The sequence below is a fragment of the Homalodisca vitripennis genome, chromosome 5 (assembly GCF_021130785.1).
Source record: "Homalodisca vitripennis isolate AUS2020 chromosome 5, UT_GWSS_2.1, whole genome shotgun sequence".
NCBI lineage: Eukaryota > Metazoa > Arthropoda > Insecta > Hemiptera > Cicadellidae > Homalodisca > Homalodisca vitripennis.
The window spans coordinates 128,191,173-128,206,123 of NC_060211.1; the positions used below are offsets into that span (position 1 = coordinate 128,191,173).

Here is a 14,951-nt window from a genome sequence, read left to right on the forward strand (position 1 = left end):
GAGATCTGTGTTTACCCCCGCCCTGATTACTCTATTCATTATCATTGTTATTTATGTATTCATCTTTCTTGTACACAAAGAACATCAAGTCTAACAACGAATAATTTCTTCGTCTTTATGCGGACCAAAAATGAATGCAGGAAAGCGTTAAACGGTTGAAGTCCTGGCAATACTCTTCGTATCTAATTTATTTTAGCCTGTCAATGAACCAATTGTATAATTTTCTATGTTTGACAGATTCGTATAAAGCTATAAATAAAAATTACACGTTTGTTGCATTGATCAAACATGTAAAGCAAACATACTACTGCAGGATATCGAGCATTATGCAAAATATACATTTATTCCAAGGCTACTTTTTCTAAGGATAATATTTAACAGCCTAATGGTTTCAATTTAAATATTAAGATATTAGATACTTTAGAGGTGTTTAATGATTTCAACCAATCTAAAACTAAATGCTGTAATTTATGGGGTAAGTGGGTTTTTTGGCACCTCACGCTGATTAAGCAAGTTTTTGCTCATCGTATATGGCACCGTATGTTAAACAGGTTCAGTTTTGGCCAATTTATGAACCAAATTCTTATTCTGGCATTTTAATTTTGAAATATTACCTACTAAACACCACTTTCTAAATGTTGTTCACCATTCAACGTGGCACATTGTGAATGACATGGAAATAAAATACTCAATCTGATATATTCACTTGTATGCTTTATTCTCTTTCATATCTCTGTATAAAATCATATTTGCATGATTGTTTTAATTATACGTTAATTATTGCAACGTGACGTATCAACCGACGCGACGTTTGTTATTTATGAGTGTTGATCAGAAATATGGAAGGGCTTAAAGGGTACATATATGGTATGAACTCTAGAATCCATTTTCTATATATGGTATGAACGCTAGAATCCGTCTCTACCTTTTTTCAGAGTTTAAAATCCAGGGAAAATATATCACAACAGGTACTAAAATATTCCAATGGAATGGTTTGTGCGCTTACAAAACACTTCCTTTGTAGAAATATATATATATATATATGAAATGTGAATATGAATTATGTTTTACAATTCTTTATCGTGTAGTTGTAAACTACGACAAAAAAATTTAAATTACGAAGCCATTAGTGTATTTACATACTAGTTGTTATCCACGGATCTGCAGGCATTCTGCACAGTATAACCAGAGAGCAATCCCATTCGAAATGATGTATTACACAGTCCTGATGTAAGTAATGATAGTTGGAAGATATCTGAATCTCTGGAACTCTTCCAAATCTTTGGGTGTCGGCCAGTCATTTTATGACCTAGTTAGTTGAAGCTCTGAAGGGAGAGTAAAACAGTTTCTCAGAAAGTAACATAACCGTGCAATGCGAATGTTCAGTCAAGCTCCATTTCCTAAGGCTTAGTGCAGAGTATGAAGTCTGACACTGTCACAGACTTGACTCCTGGAATCTCGATGGCGGCTAGGTAAACCAGATAGAGCTCTTTTATAGTCTTGGTGTCTCTGGTGTCGATACAAAGAGTTCGCTTTGAACGTCTTCGTTGCCGACTTTTTTTGGATCTCCTGAGACGGATGTGGAATCCAGAGTCCAGAAGGTCAGATTACAGACACTGCACTAAGCGGAGGCTGAAATGTAGCTGAACGCAACATTCGCATTGAACAAACCCTTCTCACTATAACTAAGTCATATTAATGCAAGATATTTTCAGTTTGTCATATTTTTTTAGTTTTAGTTACCATGGATATTTTAGGTCTAGTAGGGTGAATTCCTGGAATCGGAAATCACAATTTGGTCAAAAGGAGCCCAATGAGAGCAACACAAATGGTTACCGAGAAGACTGATTGATCTAATACTGACTGTTCCTTTTTAAGATTTCAGGATATCTTTGCAACTTAAGAACTAGGAAGGACAGAGATCTTAAATCTGATAGAACAGTTTCTTAGCAGCTTCATGTGTCGTAATACAAGTCTAACATGTAGCACAACATATGGTAAATAAATAAAAGCGCGCCTTGAATTTGACCCTGAGTCCGTCTGTGTCTTTCAAGTAATTTGCGACCAGCCGCTCATAATATTTAAAATCTGCGTTGAGTAATAATCATAAAAGTTTTATAAATAAATAAATAAACAATAGTATACCTTTAAATGATGCAGATGTTTATAGTGTTTAAGTCAATCTGACACCCTTTCAGCGAAAACATAGTAATTTCTATATGTTACAACTACGTGACTGGCACCATATAAAAGATCAGGGACGAAATTGACGAGAATTTAACACCTCCAATGAAGTAAATTGCCCACCTCGCGTGGAATACCTGAACCGTATTAGCAGAGTTAGCACGATCTGTGTGTTTCACGACATGATCGGGCTTTCCGTCGAATTTACGCTCATGCCCTGTGCCTCCCACGCAAAGTCCAGGATTCTAATACATATTTAAACCTTGAGAACGTCCTGTAAAGGTTACAAGTAATTACAAACTTAATTTATTAAGTTATGAAAATCTAAAACCGAATATGCCTAAAACAGCAATATAGCCATTATATCCCTGCCAGTATTCGAGGGCCAATAGTATCAACGTAGCCGTCTCCAGTTTTAAACATAACTGAAATTCAGTAATTATTAAGGCCCCGGTAGGACTTTCTTAAGACCATTAAATTATCCGTATGTGTGTGTGATCCTAGGTACTTAAAACATTTTGCAAAGGTTCCTCTAGGTACAAGGAAGAACTCCATTGAGTTGGGGGGTCAAAAAAGGAAAGGATAGAAACAAGTAAAATTGTGAATTGTATTATAATAGCGATGAGAAATACACAAAATCAACTTATTAGTAAATAAACAGAGTGTACTGTAAATATGATCATATGAAATTCATTTCTAAGTGTATTCTAAGGTATTAATCATCATTCGATGCTCGGTTGTATCGGTAAATTAAGCTAAAATGTGAGACACACACAAACTATTTTTAGTGTGCAAGTGAGGCGCCGGATATTCCTGGCAACATAGCAATTTATTTTTTTATCGACTGAATTAGTTATTAGAGTAGTGATTAACTTTGTGGCCTCCCTAATTCGCTTGGGCCATAACTGTCACTGGGCGATTTGCATGTGACTACTGCCCAATCACGGGTAATGGGCAAGCGTGTAGTGTCGCTGCGCGGCGCCGACCACAATTTGCCCGAGCAATATGAGACGCCAATATTTTGTTTATCGATGATTACCATGTCGCGACCGTGCAAGGCCACCTCATGGTTGTTACGTGCTGCAGACTTGCAGTTACGCCGACAACAGGTAACAGGCTCGTGTACATATCTCTACCCTCACCTCATAGTTTAACAATTTCCATCTTAAGAGATCACCTCATAATTAAATAGTCATCTGAAAGGAGGTATTCGTAATGTTATTTCTTCATGTAGGTCCTGGCCACCCATGGTCTTGATCTATCACCAAAATCTGGCTCTACAGGTGATTTATATCTACGAATAGCGGTCCATTCTTTGATTGACATTTGAGATTTGACCTTGAATTAGCAGAAAGTTTTTGGCCTCTCGACTACCACGCCCTGTTTATTGATACAAGCCGATCATATCAGTGATCATTCTGATATAACAATCAATCAGTGTTCCAATAAACATAGACTATACATCCCACGCCCATCAACAAATTCAAATTTCAATGGAAGCACTTGAACGGACAAGTAATACGTGTGCCAATCAGAAGGCTGTCCGACACATTTTTGACACAGCGTAATTGACTAATTGATAGAAACCGTAGATAGAAACTGTAAATAGTGAAGTTTTAATACATACAATAAATTATTTACAAGGATTCCACAGGTCCTTCATATCGTGTCATCACATGTCCGTCAATCTGTCTGTCCTTCTTTACGATAATTCTTGATATAAAGTTCCTGCAGACTTGATACTTGATACATACGTTTCCCTTGGAACAAGGAAAACCCCTCTATTTATTTTGGAGGTTAAAAGGTAAAACTAACCGTAAAAATAATTGTTTTCTACCTTTTTACATTGATCTTATGAATAATCATGGAGAAATTTAAAAAGATAGAAGAATAAGCAAAGTTTTAAACAAACAGAATACAACTATATTGCATTGTATCATGTTACATAGTTATGAAAGTAATGTTACTTGTTGATAAGAACTTCGTTACATTTCGTCTGGTCCTTCAATGCACCATTATATCGAATTGCTTTTACTAATAAAGAAACAAAACCTATTTTTTGGTAATAAGTACATAAAGCTTTCTTGAAATTTTAAGTCCGTCACTCTACATACAAATTAAATATTAAGCAATTTAATTATTCAGATACTTTAATTGTAGTTCGTTTTAATTTACTCCCGACTTGAGACCGCGTGCATATCGTCTTGACCAGATCTAGTTCTTAATAGACTATGTAAATGAACAAAGTACATACATAACATATCACTTTTTTATTAATTAAACTATTATATGAAATAATTTATGCCGTTATTATTATTTAATAAAAATATGGTCGTGTGTGTATTAATACCACTTTATTAGTTTCGTAAAATAAAACAATTATTTAACTTTATCAAGCTATCAGTATTTATCACGTAAAACAATGTTCTTGTCAAGGAAGCTTAGTTATTCAAGCTTTAGGATAATATTTAAAATATAATCTTCAACTGGTTATATTTAGAGCATATTGGTGCCCAAGACATAATTAATCCCAAGTGTTTATTTGCAAAAATTCAATAAGATGATTAATTTACGATGTTATATCTATAATACATCTTCAAGTCGTTTTACATGAGCACACGCCTTTCTGAACCAAATTATATTATGACAATGCTTCATCGAAATGCTGAAATCTACTGGATATTGGTAGCTTGGTGGTAGAGACTAGAAGTAGGTTGGTACTAACCAAAGTGCAGGCCACCGCTGTCATGACGAGCACTAGCACTCAGCTTCCCGCATGCTGACCGATCCTCAGTGCGCGCCACTGACAACTGAGACCAGGTGAGGCCCCCTCCATCTCCACCACGCCTCAAGGCCGCCTTGCCTCCCTTGTATCAAACATTGCAATTGTACAGACCTCCCGCACAATAGTTCTTACAGCAGTAACTACTTCGGAACTTACCTGCGTTCATGTCACTAGAAGTTGATACCGTATGGTGCTTCACCATCTCCGCCACGTCTCAAGGCCGCCTTGCATCCCTTGTATCAAACATTGCAATTGTACAGACCTCCCGCACAATAGTTCTTACAGCAGTAACTACTTCGGAACTTACCTGCGTTCATGTCACTAGAAGTTGATACCGTATGGTGCTTCACCATCTCCGCCACGTCTCAAGGCCGCCTTGCATCCCTTGTATCAAACATTGCAATTGTACAGACCTCCCGCACAATAGTTCTTACAGCAGTAACTACTTCGGAACTTACCTGCGTTCATGTCACTAGAAGTTGATACCGTATGGTGCTTCACCATCTCCGCCACGTCTCAAGGCCGCCTTGCCTCCCTTGTATCAAACATTGCAATTGTACAGACCTCCCGCACAATAGTTCTTACAGCAGTAACTACTTCGGAACTTACCTGCGTTCATGTCACTAGAAGTTGATACCGTATGGTGCTTCACCATCTCCGCCACGTCTCAAGGCCGCCTTGCATCCCTTGTATCAAACATTGCAATTGTACAGACCTCCCGCACAATAGTTCTTACAGCAGTAACTACTTCGGAACTTACCTGCGTTCGTGTCACTAGAAGTTAATACCGCATGGTGCTTCACCATCTCCACCACGCCTCAAGGCCGCCTTGCATCCCTTGTATCAAACATTGCAATTGTACAGACCTCCGCCGCACAATAGTTCTTACAGCAGTAACTACTTCGGGAACTTACCTGCGTTCATGTCACTAGAATGAATGGTGCATCACCATCTCCACCACGTCTCAAGGCCGCCTTGCCATCCCTTGTAATCATCATTGCAATTGTACAGACCTCCCGCCCAATAGTTTCTTACAGCAGTAACTACTTCGGAACTTACTTACCTGCGTTCATGTACCGTATGGTGCATCACCATCTCCACCACCACGTCCAAGGCCGCCTTGCATCCCTTGTATCATCATTGCAATTGTACAGACCTCCCCCCCAATAGTTCTTACAGCAGTAACTACTTCGGAACTTACCTGCGTTCATGTACCGTATGGTGCATCACCATCTCCACCACGTCTCAAGGCCGCCTTGCATCCCTTGTATCATCATTGCAATTGTACAGACCTCCCGCCCAATAGTTCTTACAGCTGTAACTACTTCGGAACTTACCTGCGTTCATGTACCGTAATGTGCATCACCATCTCCACCACGTCTCAAGGGCCGCCTTGCAATCCCTTGTATCATCATTGCAATTGTACAGACCTCGCCCAATAGTTCTTACAGCAGTAACTACTTCGGACTTACCTGCGTTCATGTACCGTATGGTGCATCACCATCTCCACCACGTCTCAAGGCCGCCTTGCATCCCTTGTATCATCATTGCAATTGTACAGACCTCCCGCACAATCTTACAGCAGTAACTACTTCGGACATACCTGCGTTCGTGTCACTAGAAGTTGATACCGCATGGTGCTTCACCATCTCCACCACGCCCCAAGCCGCCTTGCCTCCCTTGTATCAAACATTGCAATAGTACAGACTACACTACAGTTCTTACAGCAGTAACTACTTCGGATACCGTTCGTGTCACTAGAAGTTGATACCCTGCTCACCATCTCCACCACGCCCCAAGGCCGCCTTGCCTCCCTTGTATCAAACATTGCAATAGTACAGACTACCCCCACACTACAGTTTTTACAGCAGTAACTACTTCGGAACTTACCTGCGTTCATGTCACTAGAAGTTGATACCGTATGGTGCTTCACCATCTCCACCACGTCTCAAGGCCGCCTTGCATCCCTTGTATCATCATTGCAATTGTACAGACCTCCCGCCCAATAGTTCTTACAGCAGTAACTACTTCGGAACTTACCGGCGCGGCGTTCATGCTACTATAAGTTGATACCATATGATGCTTCCCCATCTCCACTACGTCTCAAGTCCAGATTTTCTCCATTGTATAGCACATTGTGATTGTAAAAACCTTCCACACAGTAATTATTACTTCCGAACTTACCTGCTCGTGAAGACTCTAGGGCCCATTTCATCTCTGAGTAGTTGATGACAGTCCAATCCTCCTTTGACGGGCTCTCTCTAGGTTCTCGCCGGCGCTCACTAACAACTGTTTCACTGGTCTGAAAAGATCCTAGGAAGTGTGTGTTCAGAAAACACTGAAGGGTCTTCTCAGGATCCTTGGTGTGAGTTCCATCTTCACTAAGTATAGTATCCACCACATCTATGGGGCTTCGAGCTAGGGCTTGTTAAAGTTTTGTACAGTCAGGTACCTTATTAATACTCTGATAGAATGCTCTCCATGAGCTTTCTTCTATTAGCTCTTCTCGCCTCTTTATTTTACCTTGTTAGGGCAGCAGAGTACCTATCCCAGTTCCCTGCACGTTTGCATATATTATATGCTATTATATGTTTTTCCTCAAGGTTTCCGGCCCCTGGTTCCACCAACATGGTTTTTCCCTTGAGTTCTTTTCCATTATGGGGTAAACTTTATGGTACGATTCTATTATGGCCTTTTGCAGAGAGTTAGCCATATCATCGACCCCTTGTGCTTGATACCTCTTTTCCCTTACTAGATTGCGTCTTAGCACCGCATTAAAACCTATCCAATCTGTTTTCTTTGTATTTATGTAGGTCTCATTTATTTTGTTCGATCTCATGTTAAAGGAGATATAGCTATGGTCTGAAGCAGATGTTTTATCTAGTACACTCCAGTCTAGAGTCTAGTACACTCCTTTAGTCGCAAAATAGTTGCTAGCCAGAGTTATATCCAAGACCTCTTCTTTTACCCCTGTACCTCTTTTTTGTACAAAAGCTCCCTTTGAGGAACCGGCTTCATTGTATGGTTTTACCAGAGCTCGTGTTTTCTATTCCCACCTCTTCTGCCTTTCTGGGGGATTACCAGCTTACCTTTAGTAGGGCCTCTTCAATCCTCCGCTTTCGTAGTTCGCCTCTCGAGAGCAGCTTCTTTTTGGCTCTTCCGGCCGAACTTCGCCTTTTGACAGGAGAAGCCTATATTCTTTCATTGGGGACTTTCAGACACTCTTAGTTGCTCAATCGGTAGTTCTTCTGGTTGAGTTTCATTTACCTCTTGAGTTTCGGTTTTTGGTGTTAATTCATTCTCCATTATGATCCTACGAGAACCGAGTGTTTGCAGTCCATCTTCCCAATGATCCGAATAGGAAGATAAAGGTAATTAGGACTGGGTGTCCCCTGGCTCCCAGAAGGGTCCGTTGAAGACACTGAATATACCCCCAGTGCCAAGAGACTCTCAGCACGGGTCGCATGACACTTTAGTCTGGGGTTGTTGGGGGGCATCAGGAAAGGAACTACGCTCGATTTCAGGACTAAACCAAGGGGGGAGGTATTATACTGGAATAGTCATTGGAATAGTGATAAGGGAAGGTGACTTCCTCATCTTGCCCTGCCTCTCCCTTAGAAGTTGCAGCACAAGACGAGGAAATTACACCACCCTTGATCTCATCTGGGAAAGTGGCTGATGCCGTTGAGGATGTCAGTTCCTCACGGAAAATACCGTATGATGCTTCATCTATCTCCACTACGCTAAGCTCGCATTGACTCCCTTGTATTGCGATTGTAGGAATTTATCGCACAATAATTCTTTCAACAGTTAATATTTCAGTACGTACCATAGTTTTCGTCTCTCTACTCATAGTTACTATTTTATATCCTTCGAGTATATGTGTACTGTAGCACTAAATTGTGGAACCCCTAATTATTTGTTCTGGTTTCAATGAGACAAGAAAAATACAATCAAATAATTCAAATAAAATATAGAAATAAACCTTTTCGTTTAGTAGACTACTTGTAAAAAATGCAATAAAAATTCGGCAAAATTTTCTAAGCTTTAATTATTTTAAACATTAAACCATTAAAAAGCCATTTTTACGAGCAAAAGATGTATTTATGCAACTGCAACCAGTGTCTTTATAATCTTTTTAAATTTTAATACACCATAAAGAAAAAACCTTAAGCAAAAATACATACATACGTAAAAAACGAAAGTAGTTTTGAGATTAGTTTGTATAGTGACTACAAACAAGTCACACAGTGTGGCTTGTGTTTTTTCTTGATAAACTACAGAAGTGACTTTAGTAAACATTCACGATTATAACAGAGAAACCTTTAAAACATTTATACTTTTCTGTTGTTAAAATATCCACCATTACAAAATTTAAAAAAAAAATCAGAACCTTACCATAAATCTAAATATGTTCGTTTGATGTTTAACTGTAAAACTGGTTTTAAAATTATTGTATATTACGAAAAGCTAGACTAGTATTAATAGCTGTTTGCTTTATTGAAATAGCCACTGGCAATGCTACTTATTTCTAACTAAGACTTCAGTTTCGGTAATCACGGTCGTAAATGTTATCAGGACGATTGATTTTAAGTAGAATTGATATTGAACAAAATTGGAACTAATATGAAACAAATAAACACAGTTTTAGTCAGTTTTACTCTTAAATTAAGCAACACTCTTGTACAGTATCAGACTGGCGCGTTGAGTCTATGACGGAAGAAGTGGCTTGGCGTGGCGGGGCGACTGGGCGGGCAGGCGACCGTGACAGTGGCCAGGCCTCTCTCGCTCTACTTGTCACAGTACGTCTGGCTCTCACATTGTATGTACACAACAGTGATGAATGGCCACCTTAAACTCAAGGTCGCTTTGCAGACGTATCCCACCAGTAGCAACTGTAATTTTAATTTATATTTAAAATACATTGTTTAATATTTTGACTTATCGTAAAGACGTGTCCAAAAATAAATGAATTCCTTTCGTTACTGATATTAATAGTTCTAATAAGTATTGCACTGTAGTGCTACCAAGGACACAGGAAGTCTATTCAATTAAGAGGTAACACGTCTTGCAGTTACGATTTATGTATTTACCTGCGTTCATATCACCAAAGGTGGTGACTAAGTTCGGCCATCTCCATTTCCACCAAGACTCAAGGCCGCCTTGCCTTCCTTGTATCGTATATTGCGATTGTACGGACTTTCCGCACAACAATGAATACAACTGTTACAGTTATACCTGTCCGGAAAGCCGTGACTCTTGAGGATCAAAACCCTTTCTGAATGTAGACAATGTACACATGGAGACTAATGTACACAAAATTTAGATAGTGAAGAAATAGTCAATGAAGTTCAAAGCCGGCATAGCTAAATATCTGAGCTTTAAGATAGCAATAAAAATGGGGAAAATATTATATACTTATAAAGTAGTACAACTTCCATTTAAAAGTTATGGATTGGCCTCCTCATTAATCCACAAATTTACACATGTTACACTAGACTCAGTTTATTTAATTATTCTTCAGATATTGCATTTTATAAAATGATATAAAAAAGCAGATTTTGCATCTCATGAACTCGGTTGATGACGCAGATTAAACATGTAAGAGGAGAGATGCAATGCTTTTCGCATGACACAATTTTACTAGTAAGCTCACGAGTTATCATACTCGTAAACCAAAGACATTGTTGATGTTGTGTTCAGTTTGTACTTGTATCTGAAGCGGTTGAATGTTTACGACTGATTGTCTGCCAGGAGAGAACCTAGGTCAATGACCTCGGCAGCGAGTAGGTGCGCTGACGTCATATTAATAGCCCTACTTGTTCCAACTGTACATTTACTGTAGCCTCAGCCATCTTGCTCCCAGCTTCAGCATTGTGTTGTGCCGTGTCAGCCCGGGCCGTAAACTGATCCGACACCGCACGCGAAGAATGATGGCCTGTTAACAGTAACCGATCGCCCCCCTCGCCGCAAACGTGGTTCGTTATTTATGCGATGCGGTTTAATACTGAATCTAACAATATGTCATTTATAACCTGTGCTAGATGTAACGGTACAACAGTGTATAGAGCATTGTGGCATACCTATAGTGGTTTACGGGTGTGATACGGTTTAATACTGAATCTAACAATATGTCATTTATAACCTGTGCTAGATGTAACGGTACAACAGTGTATAGAGCATTGTGGCATACCTATAGTGGTTTTACGGGTGTGATACGGTTTAATACTGAATCTAACAATATGTCATTTATAACCTGTGCTAGATGTAACGGTACTACAGTGTATAGAGCATTGTGGCATACCTATAGTGGTTTACGGGTGTGATACGGTTTAATACTGAATCTAACAATATGTCATTTATAACCTGTGCTAGATGTAACGGTACTACAGTGTATAGAGAGCATTGTGGCATACCTATAGTGGTTTACGGGTGTGATACGGTTTAATACTGAATCTAACAATATGTCATTTATAACCTGTGCTAGATGTAACGGTACAACAGTGTATAGAGCATTGTGGCATACCTATAGTGGTTTACGGGTGTGATACGGTTTAATACTGAATCTAACAATATGTCATTTATAACCTGTGCTAGATGTAACGGTACTACAGTGTATAGAGCATTGTGGCATACCTATAGTGGTTTACGGGTGTGATACGGTTTAATACTGAATCTAACAATATGTCATTTATAACCTGTGCTAGATGTAACGGTACTACAGTGTATAGAGCATTGTGGCATACCTATAGTGGTTTACGGGTGTGATACGGTTTAATACTGAATCTAACAATATGTCATTTATAACCTGTGCTAGATGTAACGGTACAACAGTGTATAGAGAGCATTGTGGCATACCTATAGTGGTTTACGGGTGTGATACGGTTTAATACTGAATCTAACAATATGTCATTTATAACCTGTGCTAGATGTAACGGTACAACAGTGTATAGAGCATTGTGGCATACCTATAGTGGTTTACGGGTGCGATACGGTTTAATACTGAATCTAACAATATGTCATTTATAACCTGTGCTAGATGTAACGGTACAACAGTGTATAGAGCATTGTGGCATACCTATAGTGGTTTACGGGTGTGCGATACGGTTTAATACTGAATCTAACAATATGTCATTTATAACCTGTGCTAGATGTAACGGTACTACAGTGTATAGAGCATTGTGGCATACCTATAGTGGTTTACGGGTGTGATACGGTTTAATACTGAATCTAACAATATGTCATTTATAACTAGATGTAACGGTACAACAGTGTATAGAGCATTGTGGCATACCTATAGTGGTTTACGGGTGTGATACGGTGGTAACCTGTGCTAGATGTAACGGTACAGTGTATAGAGCATTGTGGCATACCTATAGTGGTTTACTGATACGGTTTAATACTGAATCTAACAATATGTCATTTATAACCTGTGCTAGATGTAACGGTACTACAGTGTATAGAGCATTGTGGCATACCTATAGTGGTTTACAACACTGTGTCATTTATAACCTGTGCTAGATGTAACGGTACTACAGTGTATCGCATACCTATAAGATACGGTACTGGGTGCTAGATGTAACGGTACTACAGTGTGGTTACGGGTGTGATACGGTACTGGTATATGAGTAGCTGTAACTTACAAATACTTGTATCACAAATACATTTTTAGTACAGTAAGAAGATACAAACTGGCGAACATTAAAGATATTTAAATTCACTGAAATATAACATTGATACTCACAGGTAAATAATTACGACTAACAGAAATGTAATATCCATAAAAGAGTAACAAGAAGTAACTAAGAGACATTATGTATAAAAAACAATTCGCTGATCATCTCGGAAGAGAATGTTTTGGCGAAATTCTCCGTAAGTTCCACCCTTTAAGGACGTATGTTCGACATAAATCCCAACAGCAACGCCATATTCTTCTGAATAATCATTGCATCATCTCTGTAAGTGTTTATAATATTATTTGTAAATTATAATAAATATTTTAGTCATAAAATTAATTTTGGTTAGAACTCTTGGTAAACATTCTGTGACATGCAATCGTGACACTCATTTAGTCGTGGTAACATCAAATATATGTTGTGTGGTAAAATTCATTATCGTATGTTTATTGTTTATCGTAAGTACATCCATTAATAGGTCGTTTAGCGAAATCCGTTGAGCTCGTTAGTCATATACTGTAATATACATACACATTGCACTTTCGACGAAATGAGAAGTCCAAAGGATAAGTTAGATTCAAATTAGAATGTCTTTTAAGAAATTATGGTGAATCAGCAGCAAGGTAACGTACTGATGTTTCAGGGTTGTTACCCAAGAAGATCTTTGTACTTGGTATATTCGCAACATATTAATATAACGCCGTTAATCTAAATGTGTGACTAGTTTAACGCGTTATCACAAGTTAATGTTATAGCGTTTAGTATAACTATAACCTACGAATAAACAAAACGTGTATTAAACGCTTATACAAGTATATAATGTACCGATTTTACTTTATATTTTATATTTAACAATATTAAACAACAATGTTTGTAAAAATGTCATTATAGTTGAAAAAAGACAGTTTTTTCCAAAAATATTACAAATTTTTTAACGGAATAAAATATTAAAGCCTGCATTAAAAATAATATTTTCTACCCAAATTCTCCTAGTGTAATGTTTGGAGTAAAGCAGATACTTCACATGTTAGAAAACCACTCATAAAATGATGATTATATATGATTAGGACAACTATTAATTTGTTATTAGGACAACTGTTAACCAGTATTTTTATAATCAGTAATTTCAAACTGATGTACTGTATAGTACATTTAGTACATTGTGCATGACCACTCAACGTTGCTACGAGGATACATTATGGAGTCAGAGGCATAAATAATAGGAGCCTGGCCTATATGTTACATTTATTCGTAATGATATGATCCAATTAGGTCGTCTCCGAAAATGATTGTAATGTATCTAGGCTCATTAACTTCCACTTATATTTAATCTAAGATCTTCGTACATGCAATAGTCGCATCAAACACAACTTATTGTTCAACATCTAAATCAGACGTAAACATAACCTTTTAGGAAAAGTGCCTTGAAAAATATCAGTTTAATCGATATATAATTATTACGTTCATTCCCGCGTAATGGGTGTCGTAACCCTTATATGGCCAGCATCGATGTTATGTGTTTTTCACTACAGTTATCATTATCTACCAAGATCAGTGTTCAGAGTTAGATGTTTATATGTCTATGGCTCACTAGCACGCGAGATTTATAGTTTTCACCCTCATGTAGTAAATATATCAACCCTTATACGGCCAGAAACGATGTTATGTGTCTTTCCCGAGAATGAACATTATCTACCAATATCAGTGTTCAGCGTTATAGGTTTTTATGTCAATGCCTCACGAGAACACAATAGGCGTGTACTTTTAGGTCTCACCGCCTTTTAATAGTTCACATCTTAGCCCTTATACGACCAAGCATCGACCTCGTGAGTGCAAAATGTTTAACTTTATCAGTTTTGGACTTCTGTAAAGATATGGTTTATTATTGGGTTTGAGAAAATAATAGAAATGTGGTACAGAAACTAATTGGCTGAACGTTTAACGAATGCTCTCCCACCACATGCGATATGCCTGTCTGTAAGCACAATAACTATCGGACGAGTTCACCTAGAGGGTTGAAATTTGCTGTGAAACTCTATTATTTCTACATCTATATTGATCAAATAAAAAAATCAAAAACATCTTTATTTCCATTATGATACAATAATTTAAAAATCTTAGGAGCACAATTTTTCATTTATAATATAAAATTACTTTAGTAATTAAAACCAAACATAAAATTGTAAAAAAAATTAAATACTTATATATAGACTACTCTAATATTTGTGGAAATATTTTCCTCACATAGGTGCATAGCATCTGTACGTGAGAGAATGAGTCCCATTAATTAAAAAATAAGTTCCTTA

At 37.9% G+C, this 14,951-nt stretch overlaps 1 protein-coding gene across 1 annotated transcript in view; it reads right to left on the reverse strand.

Moving 5' to 3' along the window:
• The window catches only part of LOC124362868 (immunoglobulin A1 protease autotransporter), a 51,482-nt gene extending 46,471 nt beyond the window's left edge, over positions 1-5,011 (reverse strand). The window contains exon 1 of the mRNA XM_046817735.1: positions 4,910-5,011. Coding sequence (XP_046673691.1) covers positions 4,910-4,933 — 24 coding nt within the window. The 5' untranslated portion in view covers positions 4,934-5,011. The remainder of the gene's footprint in view (positions 1-4,909) is intronic.
• Between the last annotated feature and the right edge of the window lie 9,940 nt (positions 5,012-14,951).